Source organism: Protobothrops mucrosquamatus, unplaced genomic scaffold (assembly GCF_001527695.2).
Source record: "Protobothrops mucrosquamatus isolate PMUCROS unplaced genomic scaffold, P.Mucros_1.0 scaffold962, whole genome shotgun sequence".
In the NCBI taxonomy this organism is placed as follows: Eukaryota; Metazoa; Chordata; class Lepidosauria; order Squamata; family Viperidae; genus Protobothrops; species Protobothrops mucrosquamatus.
In genome coordinates, this window is record NW_015387206.1 from 424,828 (window position 1) to 448,097 (window position 23,270).

Here is a 23,270-nt window from a genome sequence, read left to right on the forward strand (position 1 = left end):
AAAAATGTTAAGATTTCTAGGCTTTCTCTCTGTGGGGACCCACAAATGTATGACAATTGTCTCATTTCAAGGAACAGATTTTTCACACACCAAGCTTTGATGCGGTTTGTCACCCGGAAAGTGTGTCCAGTAGTCCGAGCACCTGGAGGGTTTCGTTTCAGGGCATTTTTACCTGCAGACCCAGGTAGACATTCCAGAAAAATATTTCCTACCCACAAAGCCCACAATTTCTTTTACTTGTGGAACCTTTGGGACCTCCAGAGGTCCCAGTGAAATTAGTATTTTACAATATTCCAAGCATTTATACAATGACCCCCTTTGGTGAATGTTTCAGGATTTATCAAGGTTTCCTTACAAGGTTTACTCGACTTATAAAATCACTTAACCGTTCACAAAAACTACAAAAAACATTTTCCCCATGCCAAAGAATTGTAGGATTCCCCTTCTGTAACTTTGTGAAGTTCCTAGTGAATGGTAACGTGCGACTTTTGAAAACAATGTTTCTCACTTTGTTCACAACTGAGGAGATTTATGCTATAGAGTTTCTGAGGAGATTTATGCTATAGAGTTCTGAGGCATTTTTAGCTGTCATTTACAACGAAAAGTTTTCTCACCCTCTGCACACTTGTAAGGTCACGCTGTGTGATTTCGGGTGTGCCTGTGAAACGCTGCAGGTTGGGCAAAACATTTCCCACAGTCTGAACACTTATACGGTTTCTCTCCAGTATGGATTCGTTGATGTATTACAAGAGTACTTTTTTGAGAAAAACATTTACCACACTCCGAGCATTTATGGGGTTTCTCTCCTGTATGGATTCGGGTGTGATTTCTGAGGAGAGATGACTGAGCAAATGCTTTCCCACAGTCTAAACATTTGAAATTTTTTTCCCCTGTGTGAATCTTAACATGATTTCTAAGGCTCGATGCGGAACGATAAAATTTTCCACATTCGTTGCATTGATATGGCTTCTCGCCTGTGTGGGTTTTATGATGATTCCAAAGGTCTCCATTTTGAGCAAAAGATTTCCCACATTCTACGCATCTGTATGGCTTCACTCCTGTGTGGAGCCTCTGATGCCTTCCAAGGTTGTGTTTTTCAGAAAAGCATTTCCCACACTCCACACATTTGTACGGCTTCTCCCCTGTGTGGATCCTCTCATGATTGTGAACCTCTCTTTGAGTAAGAAAACTTTTCCCACACTCCCCACATTTATAGGGTTTCTCCTTTTTGTGAGTCTTCTGGTGTCTATGAAGGTCAGAAGAATTTACAAATCGTCTCTCACATTCTGGGCATTCATAGGGTCTCTCTCCAGTGTGAAGTCTCTGATGTTGCAACAGGTTTGATTTCCAGGTAAAACATTTCCCACATTCGAGGCACTTTTCATTTTTCTCCCCTCGGTGTGTTTTTTCATGACTCTGAAGAGCTGAACTCTGGATGAAACATTTTCCACACTCAAAGCATTTGTAAGGTTTGATTCCTGCATGAACCTTCTCATGGATCCAAAGATGTGCGCTCTGTGAAAAGGTCTTTCCACATTCCCAGCACTTGTAAGGCTTCTCCCTTGTGTGAATTCTCTCGTGGTTCCTGAGATAGGCTTTTTTAAGGAAAAATTTCCCACATTCCAGACACTGATAAGGTTTCTCTCCAGTGTGGATTTTCTGATGTTTAAGAAGTTCTGACTTTTGATCAAAGCATAAGTCACATTCCTCACACTTATAGGGTGCTAGTCTGGAGGGGCTTCTGAGATCTTTGGCGTCTGTTCCAGAGAAGGATTTCTCACCCTCCAAACTTTGACTGGATCCACTTCCCACATGGATCTTCCTGTGGGTCAAAAGGAGGGACCAGTAAGCAAAGGATTTCCCACACTCTGAGCATTCATGGGCTCTTTGGCGGTTTTTCGGAGTGCTGCCTGTGTCTGACAGGGGATCCAAGAGTTTCCCACACTCCATGCTTTCTGGCGACTGCTGCCTTTTGCTAGGTTTCTACTGCCTGTTGATAGTTGATTTGCAGGCGAGCCTTTGGTCACAATCTCTTATCTGCTGTTAGAACAAAAAAGAAATAAAGAATAATATTTTCTTTTGAGAATGGTAGAGAATCACAAAATCTGAGACTTGGGAGGGACCATGAAGGTCTTCCAGTCCAACCCTAGCCAAGTCCTCAGAACAGCCTTGACAAAATCTCCCAGTGATGGAGCCCCCACATCTCTAGGAGACAAACTCTTCTGTTGTGGTGTAATTAAGCGATAGGTGAGTTGTTAAGTGGAGGGAGGCCCAAGCAAGAACTCCAGAGGTGCCTCAAGAAGGTGGAGGAGACCCTGGAGGTCCAGCACTGGCCATGCATGATTTAAGAGAGCTGCAGTGGGGTGGAAAGCTGCAGCCACCCCCAGAAGCCTCACCACCCCAGGTGGGCCCTGAAATGGGGCAAAAATGCCAGGGTGGTGCTTTAAGTGGAGGCTGGGGGACCATCAGCTGTTTCAGCCATCTGCCACTGACACCCAGGCCTGGACTTCAGCCCAGTGTCACCACTGCCACTGAGAAAATGCAGCCTTATTCCCCAGACCGGTGGCCAATGCAGCCTTGCGCCATTCTCCAAGCCGCGTGTTTCATACTATTTTTAAGGAACGTGGACCAAAGCATCTCTAAGCTTCGCCACAACCCCCTCAAGTCAAAGGTGGCCTGTGAGTGCAGAATTACACTAACTGAGCAAAGTGGTCCTGTGATATCTAAACAAGCAAGATTCCCTTTGCTAAACAAGCAAGATCCCAATCTTAGTTATAAGGCACCCATTTCCTATCCGCCTTTCTTGCTTTTTCTGAATTTTACACTTATGAGCTCCATCCCAACATGACTAATTCCTCCTGGCTTCCACATGACACATTTGCTGATCCTGCATGGGAGAAAGAAGAAAGAAAGAAAGAAAGAAAGAAAGAAAGAAAGAAAGAAAGAAAGAAAGAAAGAAAGAAAGAAAGAAAGAAAGAAAGAAAGAAAGAAAGAAAGAAAGAAAGAAAGAAAAGGGGGAGGAAGGAAGGAAGGGTATTGAGAGAGCTGGGTTCAAATCTACCAGTGGAACAACCTGCCTCCAGAAGGGGTGAATGCTCCAATACTGGAAGTTTTTAAGAAGAGATTGGACAGCCATTTGTCCGAAATGGTATAGGGTTTCCTGTCTGAGCAGGAGGTTGGACTAGATCAGGGCTTTTCAACCAGTGGTACGGGTACCACCTATGGTACATTGGCACCTGGCAGGTGGTACGTGACCATCCTAGAAAAGTAGCGGGGGAGAGGAATGAGCTGAACCGGTGGCAGCACCGCACAAGTCTGAGCGAGAGATGGCTGGAGCTGCAGGGCTGTCAGGGCTCAGCGGAAGCTCCAGGATCAGTGCCGCTTTCCAGCTGATCGGCGCTTGTTCGGGGGTGTCAGGGCTCAGTGGAAGCGCTAGGATCAGTGCCAGGCTCCAGCTGGAGCTTGGCGCTGATCCTGGTGCTTCTGCTGAGCCCAGAAGACGCGCCGATCAGCTGGAATGTTGCAGCATCTCCAGGGTCTTGTGATTTACATTCAGATGCTTGGCAACTGATTCATATTTATGACGGTCACAGTGTCCCAGGGTCATGTGAAGTGACCAAAACCTGCTGCAACCACCCAGCAGATGGAGGGGAATAAAAACCAAACACCCTCCCACCCCACCCCCACTGTCAATCCCCAACATAAATGCTCACAACAATGAAAACCTCAGACAGGAGGAAGAGTGCGGGCAGGTGGGCAGGCAGGTGTCTTGCTCGGCTGTGGCTTGGGGGGGCACTTTTTTCAGTGCCATTGTAACTTCGAACAGTCACTAAGCGAACTGTTGTAAGTCGAGAACTACTTGTACTTTATCACTGTTTTCCTTTTTTTTTTTTCCATCAAGTTTTTGACATTTCGATAGGCGACTGGTGGTACTCGGATATTGACATATCCTAAAAGTGGTACAATGGGTGAAAAGGTTGAAAAGCCCTGGACTAGATTACCTCCAAGGTCCCTTCCAACTTTACTATTATTATTATTATTATTATTGTTGTTGTTGTTGTTGTTGTTGTGAAAAAATGAAGAAATAAGAAGAGGGAAAGGAGGGAGAGAAGAAAGAAAGAAAAAAAGAAAGAGAAAGAAAGAAAGAAAGAAAGAAAGAAAGAAAGAAAGAAAGAAAGAAAGAAAGAAAGAAAGAAAGAAAGAAAGAAGGGGGAGGAAGGAAGGAAGGAAGGGTATTGAGAGAGCTTTGTTCAAATCTATCTTCAGATATAGAATCTCCAGATGACTGACGCTGGACCCAGCCTGTCTACTTTGCAGGTTTATACTTGGGGAGGGGAATAAATTAAGCATTAAGAAAAAGAGTAAGATATTATGAGAAGGGATGGTTTTGGCTGAACGGACTGCTGCTCTTATGCTCCCCCCCCCCCAGTCACCTAGAATTCATCAAGAGCAGGATGGGTTAAAAAAAAAAATAAAGCTTCAACAGCTTCTCAACCTTGACAATTTTAAGGCATGTGGACTTCAACTCCCAGAATTCCACAGCCAGCGTTGCTGGCTGTTGAATTCTGGGAGTTGAAGTCCACATGCCTTAAAATTGTCAAGGCTGAGAAACACTGAAAACAAACAGGCGATCAGAAAACTAAAAGCGGTTTTGGACCCTTTTGAAAGAAAATCAGCCGATAAAGCCGATCCACACCTAGTAAGACATTGAACGCCCCCCTGGCAGTTTTAAGCCTGCAAAAGGGGAGGGGGGCGGGTAGGCAGCAGCAATCAAACTGAAAACGAGAAAGATGTGGAAAGAGGGAGTAGAAGCAGTGTTTCTCAACCTTGACAATTTTAAGGCATGTGGACTTCAACTCCCAGAATTCCACAGCCAGCATTGCTGGCTGTGGAATTCTGGGAGTTGAAGTCCACATGCCTTAGAAAAGGGAAGACCACAGACCCTCTTGCTTGCTCTGCCAAGACGCCCCGTCCCCACATTGTCTTTGCTGGGATAACTCAGACCTTTTTGGGGTGGGGGCTTCCCAGTTCTCTTCCTCCCTCGCTGCTTCTCTCCGGCTTCGCGTCGCCCAAATGAACAAGGCGGAGAGGGGGAAATCCACCAGCGGATGCCCCCCCCGTTAAATGGGGACCCCCCCCAAAGGCCCGGGTCCCCCGCCCCCCCACCAGCACAGACCAGAAATCCCCGGATAGATCTCAGCCCCTTCTGCTAACGCCGCTGCCAGCATCCGTCCCCGGGAGCATTCAGACGAGACCGGGAATGGGAGGAGCATTTGGTGCTCCCTTCTTCCCCCCGCCCCTTTTTTTCTCACCCCCCGCCCCCCCCCAGTGCCCAACCTCCACCCAAATTTTCTTCCTCTCTAGGAATCCATCGCTTTTATTTAACTCTTTCGAAGACCGGAGCAAGAAGAAACTTGATGAAACAGGGCGGGGAAAGGCGGCGGGGGGGGGGGGCAAGGGAGAGTCGCACTAAATCGGTAATCCGTACAGGTGATCTAAGGCCGGGCAGATGCACCTGGGCGTGGTTGGTGCGAAGCTGTAACCCAGGGGTCTTCAAACTTGGCCACTTTAAGACTTGTGGACTTCAGCTCCCAGAATTCCTCAGCCAGTTTTCTTTATTAGCAGCCCAGAGGTATTTAAGATGGGCAGCCATACAAATGCTCTAAACCAGGGGTCCCCAATCTTGGCCACTTTAAGACTTGTGGACTTCAACTCCCAGAATTCCTCAGCCAGCCAGGGCTGGCTGAGGAATTCCGGGAGTTTAAGTCCACAAGTCTTAAAGTTGCCAAGATTGAAGACCCTTGCTGTAACCAGATTTGGGGGTTTAATGCATCAGGTTAGTCTAGGGCAGTGTTTCTCAACCTTGGCATCTCAAAGATATGTGAACCTCAACTCCCAGAATACCCCAGCTAGCATGGGGTATTCTGGGAGATGAGGTTCAGCTATCTTAAAGTTGCCAAGGTTGAGAAACATTGGCCTATAGCCCTAAGCCAGGGCTCAGGAATTCTGGGAGTTGAAGTCCACGAGTCATAAAAGAGCCAAGGTTGTCTACCCCTGCCCTAGGCCTATCCTATACCATCCCAGGAAACAGGGAAATTCACAAGGCTGGTTGAATACCTCCATTAACATCTACACAGAGATATTATGCTTCAGCCTCTAGTCTAAGGACTTCACCACTGTTCCAAAGAAACTGGTTCGAAAGGGTGCCCCAAACACGTGAAGCTGGGGTGTGTTGTAGTACTAGGGCCATCTGGAGAGCAGAAATGGGGAAAGTTGAGAGGCTTCAAGTCCTCTTCCTATCCTGCTTCTTTAAGTCCAACTTTCACTTCTATTCTATTCTATTCTATTCTATTCTATTCTATTCTATTCTATTCTATTCTATTCCATCCCATTCATAGAACATCATAGGTAACATCATCAGAGCTAGTCACTGATGATGATGTGTGAACTTCAGCTCCCAGAATCATGTCCCCCCTTGTCCTTCTCTTCGTTAAACTAGACGTACCCAATTCCAGCAACCGTTCCTTATATGTTTTAGCCTCCAGTCCCCTAATCATCTTTGTTGCTCTTCTCTGTACTCTTTCTCAAGTCTCAACATCTTTTTACATCGTGGTGACCAAAACTGGATGCAGTATTCCAAGTGTGGCCTTACCAAGGCATCATATTTATATGACATGAAGCGGTATTTTTATGGAAAATAGGGTAATTGTTTCCAGATGGACAGAAATAGGCAAGAAAAATATTACATATAGTACATGAATAATAATGAAACATCACAGTAAAGAACAAGAATTGCTTAAAATGAATTTATAGATAAAACATCTGTACAGATTTTAACTTTAATTGCAGTTACCTGAGATTTGGAATCACATGATAGGCAATCTGGTATCAATTTACAATTCACACTAAGCTGAATATTACATAATTCAAAGTTACACTTCTCACAACCGGCGATGTATATGCAAACTAACTTGTGCATCAATTAATCCCAAGTGCGCGATTTATCAGCCTCTTTAATTACAATAAGGTACATCTCATTTGGTACCTGATCCCATTTTTTATAAACTTATCTTATTTAAATCTTCAGCTCTCCCTATTGATCAACAAAGATCCAGATTCAATGAACAAAAATAGCTCACGACATAAGTATTTAATTGCCTTTCCATTTAGTCTAAATCCCTCTCATAACAACTAAACAATTACAAAACAATAATAAAATTGAAAGCTATTAAACATTACCTGAAATAATAAAACTTTATACCCAAAAATGAAAACAAAAATGATAAAATTAACAAGAAAGCCTTGATTTGACCTCCTCGTCCTCGCCCTTCCTTTTCCCTTTCTTGCCTAGATCACAACTTTTGTTTAATAATACGCAAACCAAAGAAACTTTTCCTCACTTTACCACAATTATGAACTGCTTTGTGTTTTTTGAAAAGATTTCAGGATGTTTTCTACAATACGAAGATTTCTAGAGTTCCTCTCTGGGGGGACATACAAATATACGACAATAATTGTCCCCTTTCAAGGAACAGATTTTCCACACACCAAACTATGATGCTGTTTGTCACCCAAAAAGTGTGTTCAGTAGTCCGAACACCTGCAAGGTTTTTCTGGAGGGCATTTTTACCTGCAGACCCAGGTAGACACTCCAGAAAAATATTTCCCACACACAAAGCCCACAATTTTTTTTTCTTGTGGATTCAAGTTTAGAGCTTCCAGAGGTCTCAGTGAAGTGTTAAGAAGAGACTGGACAGCCATTTGTCCAAAATGGTATAGGGTTTCCTGCCTGAGCAGGGGGTTGGACTAGATGACCTCCAAGGTCCCTTCCAACTTTACAATTATTATTATTATTAGAAGTCAGTATTTTGCAATATTCCAAGCATTTATACAATGGCCTCCTTTTGTGAATGCTTCAGGGTGTATCAATGTTTCATTACAGGCAGTCCTCAACTTATAAAATCACAACTGTTCAAAATTACGGCAAGCATTTATGGCCCATAAAATATAAAATGTCCGCCCCTCTGCAAATTATGTGACCACATTATGAGTGCTTGGCAAGCAGCTGGCTTTTGCGACCACTTCCATGGTCTTGCAGCCATTGGTTCACAATTTGTAATTTTTTTTGGCATTTTTTTTACAAAAAATATAAATTTGGAAGAATGGCTTTCTACTTAGGACTGCATATTGCTTATTGACCACAAAAAATGTCATAAAATGGGATCCGATCATATGGGTGCCACAATGGATGGCTGTATAAACCTATGACTGGGAATCTGTTCCTAATTGCAGTCATAAGTCGAGGACTAGCTGCGCTCTGCAAAACATAACCTACACTCTCCAACACTTGTAACTCTTTTCTCTTGTGTAAGCACTCTGGTAAGTTAACTAGTGCTGCTGCTTTGTGAGCCAAACCTTCTTGCACGCCCAACAGTTAATGCCCTTTTGCTTGTGTACTCTGTCAGGGTATTTAAGGTTATCATCATCATCATCATCATCCTAGCCATTGTTTATCCACTGCAGGATGAAGGCCTCTTTTGCATGTGTCAACTTATACGGCCTGAGCTTCCTTTTGCCAGTGGGGCCCGGGGGTCTATGACAATTTGCCACAGCCAACTTGCTGTGGCCTATTCACTGCAGGACAACTTGCCACAGCCAACTCACTACGGGACGAGTTACACTAATATTAAAGAAACTAGTTGTACCCGGCCACGCGTTGGTGTGGCTCAGTCTGGTTAAATGGAAAAGAAAGAAAAGAGAAAGCGCATGTTTGTAATATGTTTAATTTCACAATGCTTGTGGGTATACAATATTTTTTGTTGTTCCATTGTCTGTACAGATATAGAGATTGTCTGGTTTGCCGACTCTAGAACACGCAACATATAATTGTCCATGTGAGAAGCAATCGGTGTCTAGATCTAAACCGCACAATTTTAAAGATTGGCCCTGAGCTTTGTTGATGGTGATTGCAAACACCAATCGAATTGGGAATTGCAATCTCTTAAATTGAAATGGCATATCCGTTGGAATCATAAGCATGTTTTTACCTGTCACAGGTGTGACATCTATATAATAGTAGGTATATAAAAACACGCGCGTATTCAAATGCAACGTTGTGTCAAAATTTCAAAGCAATCAGTGAAGAACTTTCGGAGATTTAAGATTTTGAACAAACGAACATTTACATTTTTATTTATACAGAGATAGAGAAGATAAAAGGGAAAAAATGAAGAAATAAGAAAAGAGGGAAAGGAGGGAGAGAAGAAAGAAAGAAAGAAAGAAAGAAAGAGGGAGGGAGGAAGGAAGGAAGGAAGGAAGGAAGGAAGAAAAAAGAAAGAAAGAAAGAAAGAAAGAAAGAAAGAAAGAAAGAAAGAAAGAAAGAAAGAAAGAAAGAAAGACAAAAAGGAGGAAGGAAGGAAGGGAGGGAGGGAGGGAGGGTATTGAGAGAGCTGGGTTCAAATCCATCTTCAGATATAGAAACTCCAGATGACTGGGGTTGGACGCAGCCTGTCTAACTTGCAGATTTATATTTGGGGAGGGGAATAAATTAAGCATAAGAAAAAGAGTAAGACATTATGAGAAGGGATGGTTTTGGCTGAACAGACTGCTGCTTTTATGCATTCCCCCCCCCCAATCACCTAGAACTCATCAGAGCAGGATGGGTTAAAAAAAAAACCAATTCAACAGACAAAATAAACAGGCGATAAGAAAGCGAAAGGCGGCTTTGGACCACTTTGGAAAGGAAACCACCCAATAATGCCGATCCACACCTAGTGAGACCCTGAACGCCCCCTGGAAGTTTTAACCCAGGGGTAGGCAACCTTGGCTCTTTTATAACTCGCGGACTTCAACTCCCAGAATTCCTGAGCCGGCCATGCTGAAGAGACAGGAAAAGGTTTCCAAGCTGAGCTACGGTGGCTCAGGAATTCTGGGAGTTGAAGTCCACGAGTCATAAAAGAGCCAAGGTTGCCTACCCTTGTTTTAACCCTTCAAGGGGGCGGCGCGGAGGGGCAGCCATCAAAATGAAAACGATGGGGGGAGAGGGGGGAGGGAGGCGGGGCTAAACTGCTCCCACCCACCCCCACACACGGCAGCGAAAAGGGGAGACCACCGACCCTCTTGCTTGCTCTGCCAAGGCGCCCCCTCCCCACCTCGTCTTTTCTTTGCAGGGATAGCTCAGATCTTTTTGGGGGGGGGGCTTCCCAGCGCTCTTCCAACCTCCCTGCTTCTCTGCAGCTCCGCTTTGCCCAAATGCACAAGACGGGGCGGGGGGAGACCCACCAGCGGGTGTCCCTTCGTTAAATGAGGACCCCCCCCCAGGGCCAGATTTCCCCCCCGCCCCCCCCCCGCCACACACACACCAGAAAGGCCCGGAGGGAGAGCAGGGTCGATCTCAGTCCCTTCTGCCAACCCACTGCCAGCATCCGACCCCGGAGCATTCAGACGAGACAGGGAATGGGAGGAGCGTTTGGTGCTCCCTTCTTTCCCCCCCCCGCCCTCTTTTCTCACCCCCAGTCCCTAACGTCCACCCAATTTTTCTTCCTCTCTAGGAATCCATCGTTTTTATTTAACTCAGGGGTAGTCAACCTTGGCTCTTTTATGACTCGTGGACTTCAACTCCCAGAATTCCTGAGCCAGCTGTGCTGGCTCAGGAATTCTGGGAGTTGAAGTCCACGAGTCATAAAAGAGCCAAGGTTGACTACCCCTGATTAACTCTTTCGAAGACCCGGAGCAAGGAGAAACTTGATGAAACAGGGAGGGGGAGGGCAAGGGAGATTCGCACTACGTCGGTAACCCGTACAGGTGACCTAAGGCCGGACAGATGCACCTGGGTGTGGTTGGTGCGGAAGCTATAAGTGTAAGGGCTTTGCCTTCAGAAGTTGTGGGTGCTGACAAAGTAATGTCATAAGTCAGACATTGTCACATGATGTTTCCCTTAACAACCATGTCCCTCAGCCACGCATTTGATTGTCCCAATTATGGTAGATAAGTGAGAACTGGAAGGGGACCGTGGAGGTCTTCTAGTCCAACCACCTGCTCAAGCAGGAGTCCCTATACCATTTCAGAGAGGTGGCTGTCCCGCTTCTCCTTAAAAACCACCAGTGATGAAGCACCCACAACTTCTGAAGGCAAGCTTTTCCAGCGGTTAATTGTTCTCAGTGGGAGGAAGTTTCTGCTTAATTCCTTAAATTTAGATAATTTAATATTTTAAATTTAATTTAAATTTAATTAATTTAATCGTTAATTGAATTAATAATTTTGAAATGTCTAATTTCTAAACTTTATTAATAACTGTAGTAATGTTCAGTAGGGGCATCCACACAGCTGGTGATGTCAGTTGGACTTGAAAAGAGTTGAAGTCCATAACTCTTAACAGTTGTCATGTTGGAGAAATGTTGGCCTAGATTGCTGTTCAGACCTAAGTCAAGAAAAGAAGAAGGAGAAGGAGGAGGAGGAGGAGGAGGAGGAGAAGGAGAAGGAGAAGGAGAAGGAGGAGAAGGGGAAGAAGAGGAAGAAGAAGAAGAAGAAGAAGAAGAAGAAGAAGAAGAAGAAGAAGAAGAAGAAGAAGAAGAAGAAGAAGAAGAAGAAGAAGAAGAAGAAGAAGAAGAAGAAGAAGAAGAGGAGGAGGAGGAGGAGGAGGAGGAGGAGGAGGAGGAGGAGGAGGAAGAAAGACCTACAAATAGAAATAGAAAGACTGTGGCAAAAGCAAGCAAGGGTAGTACCAATAGTAATAGGTGCCTTGGGTGCAATCCCAAAACAACTGGAGCACCACTTGAACACCATTGGCATTGACAAATTCGCCATTAGTCAATTGCAAAAGGGGGCCTTACTAGGAACTGCGACAATATCTGTAATACCATCAAACATTTATTTATTTATTTATCACATTTATACCCCGCCCTTCTCCTGGTGGACTCAGGGTGGCTTACAGCCAGTTTAAAACAAAATAGCTAATACAATATACAAAATTTAAAATGTGGTTAAAATGAAATATTAATATAGGCCTTTTCTTTTTTTAAAAGTTATTTAAAAACCAAATTTAAAATACCCCTTAGGCCAGTCCTGCCAGCTGAAATAGCCATGTCTTGAGGGCGCGGCGGAAGGAGGGGAGATCCGGAATCNGTTGACGGCACCCTGAGGAGACCCTCTCTGTGGGAGCGTATCGGCCGGTGAGAGGTAATCTGTGGCAGAAGGCGGTCTCGGAGGTAACCAGGTCCGATGCCATGGCGCGCTTTAAAGATGATAATCAACACCTTGAAGCGCACCCGGAAGGCCACAGGCAGCCAGTGCAGCTCGCGTAGCAGCGGCGTTACATGGGAGCCTAACCCAGGTCCTTGGTAAGGACTCGATAGGTAGACAAAATGCCAAATCCAGTCTGAACATCTGGCTGACTGTGCGATGATCATAATAATAACAACAACAACAATAATAATGAAGTTGGAAGGGACTTTGGAGGTCATCTAGTCCAACCCCCTGCTCAGGCAAGAAACCCTATACCATTTCAGACAAATGGCTGTCCAGTCTCTTCTTAAAAACTTCCAGTGTTGGAGCATTCACCGCTTCCGGCGGCAGGTTGTTCCACTGGTTAATTGTTGTAACTGTCAGGTTGCTTCTCTCCTTGATTAGTTTCCATCCGTTGCTTCTTGTCCTGCCTTCAGGCGCTTTGGAGAATTTATGGTTGAGAACATATGGCTCATTAAGTATAAGCCTCCTTCTCCAAACTCCATGCAGATGTTGCTGAACCATAACTTCCTTTGTCCACAGCTGGGCAGTGGCCAGATTCTATCTAAAAAGTATAAGGATAGGAAAGTCTTGTAAGAAACCTGGGGATAAAAGAGTTAAGGCTAGTGAATTCTTGAAAAAGGGATTCCTAGAGTGGAAAATGCGGAAGTGAAATCATAGCTTTAAAAAGGAGAACGTAAATAACTGCAGATTCTTTTCCTATTCTCACAGTTTTTCCCCTCCTTCTGGAAACGCATTTTTCATCTTCCTAAGGATTCCAATGCAAATTCCAAAGGGTATTTGCCTTTCTCTGCCACAGTTGCACGGCGTGCATATGCAGGAAGGGAGACCTGCAGGGTGCAGTCAAAATCAAGAAAATTGGGTGAGTTTTTAAAAATGCAGGTAGGTTGGGTGGGAGGCAAGAGAACCTGCTCAGTGTTTTGCATTAAAACAAAAAAGCAGCTACCCAAATCCAGTGACTATTAAATTGTCTTGGTTTTCAACTCCTACAATTTTTAACTAATCCAAGAAAGCATGGCTATTGAGGTCCAATGCAGCAGAAGGGAGCTAGGTTGGGGAAGAAGCAAACTATTGTCCCCAATTCGGATCTGAACCTTGTGTCGAAGCCAAGGATGAACACCAGACACGAGGTGCAGATTTGTTTCCTTTTTTTGAAGCGCTTCAGCAAAAGGGGTCCCAGCCAGCAAAATGCCAGGACCCAGAACAAAGGATTCAACAAGCTTTTATACAGTCTTTCAAGGCGGGGGATAAAGAAACATTATCTATAGGTGTTCTGAAAGTTTTTAAAGGGTCCTCTATTGGCTCCATGCCATCCTTATTTCTAAGTCTTAACTAATAAACACTTCGAAAGTTATCTAATAAGTATTCTATTGGCTCTACTTCAACCCTATTCTTAAAAGTTAATTAATAGGCATCCTAGAAGTCTTTTAGTCAAGTCTTCTATTGGCTCTGTCTTAGCCCTATTCCTTATCTTAGCAATATGTTTTGTGTGTATGTATTTATGTATGCCTGACAGTCAGCTCTTGTTTTCTACTCCCTTTTCCTTTATCTTTGCTATGCAGGCCTTGCAAACACATAGTTCCTCCCTTCCTTCTGAGTTCATGATCAGAGACAGGAAGGACCCGCGTGAGAAAAGCACATCTTCCTTCCCCTGTCCTTACCACTTTCTACAGGGGGACGAGCGAGAGCATCCTGTCATACAGCATCACAGTCTGGTTTGGAAGCATCACTGCTTCAGACAGGAAGGCAATGTAGAGAGTGGTGAGGATGGCCGAAAAGATCATTGGCAGTGCCCTCCCTTCCATCCAGGACATGGCATATAAGAGTTTCTTGAGCAGGGTCCGCAAGATTGTCTGGGACACTACACATCCTCTTCACGACCTGTTTTCTTTGTTACCTTCAGGGAGGAGGCTTTGTGGAATCCGAAGCAGAACATCCAGATTCAGTCACAGTTTTGTTCCATACAGTATTAACCTTGTGAACTCTAAAACTTCCTCCTTCCGTTATGTATTCAAGATGACAGTGATTAATATTTATAGGTTACTTATATGTAAGGGTGTAGGTCTATACATATATTGTATATAGTATGTTTTAAATGTGTGTTATGCATGTGTACACTTTGAGAGGAAGCAACTAAATTTCATTTTTAATGTGTGCTATGGTGCCCACAGTAAAAAATAACAATAAAGGTTGTCTGTCTGTCTGTCTATATCTATCTATCTGTCTGTCTGTCTGTCTGTCTGTCTATCTATCTATCTATCTATCTATCTATCTATCTATCTATCTATCTATCTATCTATCTATCTATCTATCTATCTATCTATCTATCCTTCTCCCTGACATGTGGCTTTTTAATGTGATAAAGCCCTGACATGTGGCTTTTTTACAGGCAGGTGTGCTCAGGAGCATTCAGTAATTTTATTTATTAAATTTAATAGCTGTACCCGGCCACATGTTGCTGTGGCTCAGTCTGGTTAAATGGAAAAGAAAGAAAAGAGAAAGCGACGTTTGTAATATGTTTAATTTCACAATGCTTGTGTCCAACAGATGGCGCTGTTTTTCAAAAAAAGCACGTTTTTACCTGTCACAGGTGTGACATCTATATAATAGTAGGTAGTAGGTATATAAAAACACGCGCGTATTCGAATGCAACATTGTGTCAAAATTTCAAAGCAATTGGTGAAGAACTTTCGGAGATTTAAGATTTTGAACAAACGAACATTTACATTTTTATTTATATAGATTTTCTGCCCAGTATTTTTTTCCCCTTCCAGCGAGTGTAACTAAAATTTGAACTAGTTTGAACAAACAACCTGACTTAGGACCAGGTGGCTCATTTGCCATCATACACACACATGAAAGAAGATAATAGTTGTAAACATGAGAACATCTTAGGAGAACCAATTAAAGGTCTCCCCTTATTGTCAGTTAAGGAGACATGGATGAGGCCATAACCTGTCTCCCACACTTAAGAATCTTTAATCCAGCAATTCATAAAACTTCTTCCCTCATGGCATTTTAAAGATGATTAAGAAAGGTTCCATTCCACTGAATCCTTGGTCCTCATTGATTGTTAGTGGCATCCATGTAAAACATCTAAAACCTACAAAATAAAGGGCTAAAATAAACATGTGCTTGTTAGTGTCATGAGTTGGTCCCGAGGCAACTTAGCTATTGCACCACAATTACTGTTGTATTGTGACTATTATATATATACATTCGTTTTGCATAGGCCAGTTTCTCAACCTTGACAACTTTTAAGATTTGTGGACTCTAACTCCCAGAATTCCCCAGTCAGCAAGCTTTATAGCACAGTTTTCTTTATTAGCAGCCCAGAGGTATTTAAGATGGGCAGCCATACAAATGCTCTAAACCAGGGGTCCCCAACCTTGGCAACTTTTAAGACTTGTGGACTTCAACTCCCAGAATTCCTCAGCCAGCCAAGCTGGCTGAGGAATTCTGGGAGTTGAAGTCCACAAGTCTTAAAGTTGCCAAGTTTCGAGGCCTCTGTTCTAAACCAAGAAATAAAGATATGTTGGGGTCATTGGGAAGCTTTTGGTTTTCCAGCTCATCGTGGGCAGGATTTTTCCCATGTGCTTTTGTCAACTTTCTCTTGTGTGTCTTCTTTCTCCTTCTGCAGAGAAGCTCCATTCCCATCTTGGAAATGGAAGATCCAGTGATCGTCCTCAAAATGGCAGGAGGGTCAGGCAAGGTGGGGGAAAACCATCATCTGCTGCCAACCGGAAGCACTGGGAGATTCCCACAAAGGCTGCCACCACAGAAGACGGTTAAACAGGAACCAGATGAAGTGGTCCTTCCTTATTGGGACACCCAGTGGCAGCACTTTCTGCAAGAAACGGGGTCTCCTTGCTCAGGATGGGAGTCTCCTCAGCTGCCCCGGGATCCCAGCCTGTGGGATGATGCCAAGGGCTTCCTGGCCTCCTTTGAGCAAGTGGCCAAAGCCTGCCGGTGGCCAAAACACGAGTGGGTAGCCCGACTCCTGCCCTCCCTCAGCGGGCAAGCTGAATGGGCCTTTAGTGGCCTGGAGGCCAGAGAGCAAGAGGACTATGGGAAAGTGAAGGCGGCCATCTTGCGGGGAAGCGCCCTCAGCCGGGAAAAGCAGCGCCAGCACTTCCGCCGTTTCTGCTACCAGGAGGCCGAGGGCCCACGGCGGGTTTGCCGCCATCTTCAGGAGCTTTGCCACCGGTGGTTGAAGGTGGAGAAACACTCCAAGGAGCAGATTCTGGAGTTGTTGATCCTGGAGCAGTTCTTGACTATCCTGCCAGAAGAAATTCAGAGCTGGGTTAGAGCCCGGGGCCCCGATACCTGCTCCCAGGCGGTAGCCCTGGCCGAGGATTTTCTGCAGAGGCAGCAAGGAATGGAGAAGTGGGAGCGGCAGGTGAGGAGAACAGATCCTGATTATATCTGTGAGCATAAAGTTAGCGGTGGAGACGCAGCACGTCTCAAAGGAAGAAATGTGAAGCATCGCTGTCCATTTCCAATGTGCGTGGGGTTTAATGTTCACCAGACTTTAATAGTCACCTACATTGCATGCATGCATATAGCACCTTATTTTTGTATATGCTCTGGTAGGTAATAATAATAATAATAGTAAAGTTGGAAGGGACCTTGGAGGTCATCTAGTCCAACCCCCTGCTCAGGCAGGAAACCCTATACCATTTCGGACAGATGGCTGTCCAGTCTCTTCTTTAAAAACCTGTTAACTAGTGGATCTGTTAACTAGTGGTACTGTTAACTAATGGATCTGAGGTACTATATACCAGCCACTGAGAAACTCACTAGATTAGAGAAACTTATCAATTGTTTGTGGCTGAAATAGCTCTAAGATTCTGGTATGTTTTGACTATACCAGATAGATAGAAGACAGAAATTTTTTAATGTATTTGTATTGCACCTTTATTGTTTTTACAAGTAACTCAAGGCAACGAATGTATCCTCCTCCTATTTTATCCACAAACAACAACCCTGTGTGGTGGGTTAGGCTAAGAAAGAGTGACTGGCCTAAAGTCACCTGGCTGGCTTTCATAGCTAAGGTGGGACTTGAACTCTCAGTGTCCTGCTTTCCATCCTATCACATTATCTATCTATCTATCTGTCTGTCTGTCTGTCTATTTCCATCTATCATAATTCTATCTCTATCTGTCATCTATTCTATTCTATTCTATTCTATTCTATTCTATTCTATTGTCTATCTATCTATCTATCTATCTATCTATCTATCTATCTGTCTGTCTGTCTGTCTGTCTGTCTGTCTGTCTGTCTGTCTGTCTGTCTATCTATCTTGCCATGAAGTCGTTTTCAACTCCTAGCAGCCATAGATAGATTGTTTATGCGACTCGATAGAGACAAACAATAAGTATAGTCAGCCTTCAACGTACAACTGCAATTGAGCCTGGCAATTACAGTCATATATTGTGACGGTCATAAAGTGAGTCATCACATGATCATTTTATGACCTTTTTGGTGATGTTTGTAAAGCAAGCTCATTGTTTTGAGCTGTTTTGTTGCCAGAAACAGGAAGTAAAGCCCAGTTTCCAGAAAAACCATCGTAAATCGCAGTCACTGCACTGCAAATGGCCATAAGTGCAGGCTTTTGCCGAGTGCCTAAAATGTAGTCGCATGGCTATAGCGGAGCCTGGATGTCAGAAATTCAAAAGCATGTCGTAAATAGCTTTTGGGGTATTCCGTTGTAACTTTGAATAGGTGCTTACTGACTGGGTTGAAAGAGTAGAGTAGAGTAGAGAATAGAATAGAATAGAATAGAATAGAATAGAATAGAATAGAATAGAATAGAATAGAATAGAATAGAATAGAATAGAATAGAATAGAATTTGAAGGGGCAGTCCAGCCCCCTGCTCAAACAGGAGAACCTATACCGTCTCAGTCAGGTGAATGTCCAGTCTCTTCTTTAAAATCTCCAGTGATGGAGGGCCCACGATTTTTGGAGGCAAAGTTGTTCCACTGGTTGATTGTCCTCATTGTCAGGAAGTTTCTCCTTAATTCCAGGTTGCTTCTCTCTTTGATCAGTTTCCATCCATTGTTTCTCGTCCTTCCCTCTGGTGCTTTGGTGAACAACCTGACCTCCTCTAGGCAGCCCCTCAAATACTGGAATACTGCTATCACATCTCCCCTGTTTCTTCTTTTCTTTAGAATAGCCAAACCCAAAGTCCCTTAGCCATTCTTCGTATGTTTTAGTCTCCAGGCCTTTGATCATCTTAATTGCTCTTCTCTGAATTTTTTCCAAACTCTCAACATCTGTTTTGTGATATGGTGAACAAAATTGGCTGCAGTATTCCAGGTGTGTTCTTACTAGGGATTTTATAAAGCGGTAATATTACTTCGTGTGATCTTGATTCTATGCCTCTGTTTATGCAACCCAGGATTGCATTAGCTTTAGTTGTTGTTTACTTGTAAGCCGCAGATTTTAAGCCTAAGTATCAAAGTATCCAAAGGTCCCTATTGTTGCCCAGAGTTACCCTGTGTGGTGAAATGGGTGGCCAATAAATTTGATTGATAAAAAATAAGTAAGTAAGGTACTGGTCCGTGACCATAATAAAGATTGTTGTTGTTATAAATAAATAAATATTTCCAACAGCTCATTTACTGATCGTTCAAAGTTACAACAGCACTGAAAAAAGCGACTTATGACCGTTTTTCACACGACCATTGCAGCATCCCTGTGGTCACATCAGCAAAATTCAGACACTTGGCAACCGGTTTGTATTATTATTATTATTAATAATAATATTAATATTAAAGTTGGAAGGGACCTTGGAGGTCATCGAGTCCAACCCCCTGCTCAGGCAGGAACCCTACACCATTTCAGACAAATGGCTGTCCAGTCTCTTCTTAAAAACTTCCAGTGTTGGAGCATTCACCACTTCTGGAGGCAGGTTGTTCCATTGGTTAATTGTTCTAACTGTCAGGAAGTTTCTTCTTAGTTCTAAGTTGCTTCTCTCCTTGATCACTTTCCACCCTTTGCTTCTCGTCCTGCCTTCAGGCGCTTTGGAGAATAGCTTGATTCCCTCTTCTTTGTGGCAGCCCCTGAGATATTGGAACACTGCTATCATGTCCCCCCCTCGTCCTTCTCTTCGTTAAACTAGACATACCCAATTCCAGCAACCGTTCCTTATATGTTTTAGCCTCCAGTCCCCTAATCATCTTTGTTGCTCTTCTCTGTACTCTTTCTAGAGTCTCAGCATCTTTTTTACATCGTGGTGACCAAAACTGGATGCAGTATTCCAAGTGTGGCCTTACCAAGGCATTGTAAAGTGGTATTAATACTTCACGTGATCTTGATTCTATCCCTCTGTTAATGCAGCCCAGCACTGTGTTGGCTTTTTTGGCAGTTGCAGCACACGGCTGGCTCATATTTAAGTGATTGTCCACTAGGACTCCGAGATTGAAGGGTCCTTGGTGCTTTCTGATCTTGGTTGTTTTCTCGCAGACCTTTCGTTACCCAAACTAGGTAACATCATCAGTGCTAGTCACTGATGATGATGTGTGAACTTCAGCTCCCAGAATTCCGGTACTGGTCCAAGGACCGGGGGTTGGGGACCCCGGATTAAGGTTTAATCTCCTTCAGCTAGTTAAATGGATTTCCATTAAATGTTTCAGGATGCCGTGCCATGCGAGGAAGTAGCACTTGGTTTTTCAGGAGCAAAACAAGCTTTCCAACATCCGGGTCAGAGCCAGCTGCACGGAGAACCCAAAGGAGAAAGCGACGGTGACAATAGTCTCCCAGGTACTGTCTGCACCCCACAACCTTAAAATCTCTCAATTTTAAGTTTTGTTCCTCTCCTTTCCACGCCTGTTTTAAGGCAAGTTTTTCTTGTAAATGTTTCCACAGTGGTTTAGATGCGATTTGAGTGTTTTTATAGGACCCCAGGCAATCCATGTCCTGTTGGGACACCACTTCAAAGAAAGAGGCAGTCCTCGACTTAACGACCGCAATTGAGGCCAAAATTTCCACTGCTAAGCGAGACAGTTGCTAAGTGAATTTTGCCCCATTTTTACGACCTCTTTTTGCCACAGTTGTTAAGTGAATCACTGCAGTTGTTAGTAGCCCAGTTGTTAAGTGAATCTGGCTTCCTCACTGACTTTGCTTGTCAGAAGGTCGCAAAAGGAAATCACAAGACAGATAGACAGACACACACACACACACACACACACACACACCGGGACACTTTAACTGTCATAAATATGAGTCAGTTGCCAAGTGTCTGGATTTTGATCATGTGACCACAGGGGTGCTGTGACAGTTGTAAATGTGAAAAACTGTCACAAGTCACTTTTTTCAGGACCGTTGTAACTTCAAACAGTCACTAAGTGAACTGTTGTAAGTTGAAGACTATTTGTACAGTGCTGGGCTGCATTAACAGAGGGATGGAATCAAGATCACGTGAAGTATTAATACCACTTTACAATGCCTTGGTAAGGCCACACTTGGAATACTGCATCCAGTTTTGGTCACCACGATGTAAAACAGATGTTGAGACTCTAGAAAGAGTACAGAGAAGAGCAACAAAGATGATTAGGGGACTGGAGGCTGAAGCATATAAGGAAAGGTTGATGGAATTGGGTATGTCTAGTTTAATGAAGAGAAGGACAAGGGGGGACATGATAGCAGTGTTCCAATATCTCAAGGGCTGCCACAAAGAAGAGGGAGTCAAGCTATTCTCCAAGGCGCCTGAAGGCAGGACAAGAAGCAACAGATGGAAACTGATCAAGGAGAGAAGCAACCTAAAACTAAGGAGAAACTTCCTGACAGTGAGAACAATTAACCAGTGGAACAACCTGCCTCAAGAAGCGGTGAATGCTCCAACACTGGAAGTTTTTAAGAAGAGACTGTACAGCCATTTGTCTGAAATGGTGTAGGGTTCCTGCCTGAGCAGCGGGTTGGACTCGATGACCTCCAAGGTCCCTTCCAACTTTATCATTATTATTATTATTAGCAGTGTGAAAAAACAATCCCTGCAAAAGACCTATTTATAGAAAAACAGTATTATTATTATTATTATTATTATTATTATTATTATTATTATTATTATTATTATTATTATTATTATTATTATTATTATTATTATTTTCTAACCAAGAAATTATATTAAGCTTCTGTGAAATGAACTGAAACAAAATGAATTTCGGCTCACAGAAACCTCTGCCTTGTAATATATAATTTCTCGGAGAGAAAAGACGCCCCTGAATTCTGCATCGAAAAGCTAAGATTTCCTTATGGCCGGAAGCAGCGTGAAGACATGAAATAAACATTTGTGTTCTTTTCTCATTCCAACAGAGTACGGACCTGCGAATTGTCGGAAGGAGAGAAGCCGTTTGCAGGAAGGAGCGGAAGAAGGGGATCTGTGCTGGATCCCTCAAAGACGATTCACGGAGAACTTTTCCCGTGTCCCCGAGGAACGGAAACTCTTCCAGAATCAGGCATGGCCAAAGCTTCAGCAAGGAATCCATACACGGAACAAAGCAGCCATGTCCATCGCTTCGGTCATCAATAGGAAGATCTTGAGCAAACCTCTGTTATTCCAGACCCAGAACTCAAGCATCCCATCTGGGGTGGACTTGAGACAGGAACCAAGCAATACTATCCCGATTCCCGAGAGACCTTATCACAAGTGTTCAATCTGCGGGAAGACCTTTGGTCAAAGCTTGCATCTGAATTTCCACCAGAGGACCCACGACGTAGAGAAGCCCTACAAGTGCGCCCAGTGTGGGAGCAGTTTCCACTCGCGCCAAGGTCTCATCTACCACCAGCGCAGCCATGCCGGCGAGAAGCCGTACAAATGCTCCTTCTGCGGGAAAAACTTCAGCCAGAGTTCTCACCTCCTGGTGCATAAGAGGAGCCACACGGGCGAAAAACCCTTCAGGTGTCCCACCTGTGGGAAATGCTTCAGCCGCAACTCCCTTCTGACCATCCACGAAAGGACCCACACGGGAGAGAAGCCGTACAAATGCTTGCAGTGCGGCAGCCAGTTCCATTCAGGTTCAGGGCTGATTAACCACAAAAGGATTCACACAGGAGTGAAACCGTATAAGTGCCCTAAGTGTGGGAGAGATTTCATCCGGAAGGCACACCTCACTCGGCACCAGAGCATACACAGCGATGACAAGGACAGCACGTGACCTGGCTCGTGGGGGACCAGGGGGGAAAAGCTCCTTCAAAAACTCACTGCTTGTGTTAGATCACAAGAACAAACACAATGTGATGACCCAGGGCCCCGAACGGAGGCAAAGCAATTAGCTGGTCAGAATAATTGTCTTTTTAAGCACTGCCAACGTTCACCCAACAGCCCTCACATATGCTGGCACAAGTTCAATAAAGCAGTCAACGGAGTTCAACAGTTCTTTAAAGGAAAACAGATAACTAACAAAGTACGATCTTTACAACAGGCCCAGCTTGCCTGTAATATGCAAACTGCAAAACTGAAGACAGCAAGGAAAACTCAGCAGGAAACAAACTTGATCCAAAATACAAAGAGTCCAGGTCACATCACATCACATTTGGGAAATGTAAATCTAGGTGGGGAGATGTATCAGAAAACATTCACATCAATATTAGCCGTGTTTCCCACCTCCTCCAATAGAAGAATTGCTTGGTAGCACCAGCACGTGAAAGAAATGGTCACAAACCTTGAGAATGAGGTAGCGAAAACAGAAACTTTCATAATAATAGGAACATTTTGAGATATTGCAAGGTGCAACGTTAGAAGAAGTTCCAAGAGTGTTTCGCAAGCTCAGTGACTGGCTGGGGAATTCTGGGAGTTGAAGTCCACACATCTTAAAGTCACTGAGTTTGAGAAATACTGTCTTACACCAACTACTCAGAACAGTGTTTTTTATGGCTGGGGAGTTCAAGAGCACACATATTAATACTGCCACACTGGAAAAACATTTTGCATCCCAACCACAAAATGCTTGAAAGTTGAATTGTTCAGTGATATGCTGTCAACTTAGGGGTATCTATAGGGAATGGACAAAAAAGTGAGGATGAT

General features: G+C 43.9%; 1 protein-coding gene and 1 pseudogene across 1 annotated transcript in view; one reads left to right on the plus strand and one right to left on the minus strand.

Annotated features, from left to right (window-relative positions):
* The window catches only part of LOC114922811, an 18,367-nt pseudogene extending 16,417 nt beyond the window's left edge, over positions 1–1,950 (minus strand).
* A 13,957-nt stretch (positions 1,951–15,907) lies between these two features.
* LOC114922812 (zinc finger protein 420-like) overlaps positions 15,908–23,270 on the plus strand; it is a 48,608-nt gene continuing 41,245 nt past the window's right edge. Inside the window, exons 1-3 of the mRNA XM_029284808.1 lie at positions 15,908–16,642; positions 16,772–16,832; positions 21,560–22,378. Of these exons, the coding sequence (XP_029140641.1) occupies positions 15,908–16,642; positions 16,772–16,832; positions 21,560–22,378 (1,615 nt within the window). The remainder of the gene's footprint in view (positions 16,643–16,771; positions 16,833–21,559; positions 22,379–23,270) is intronic.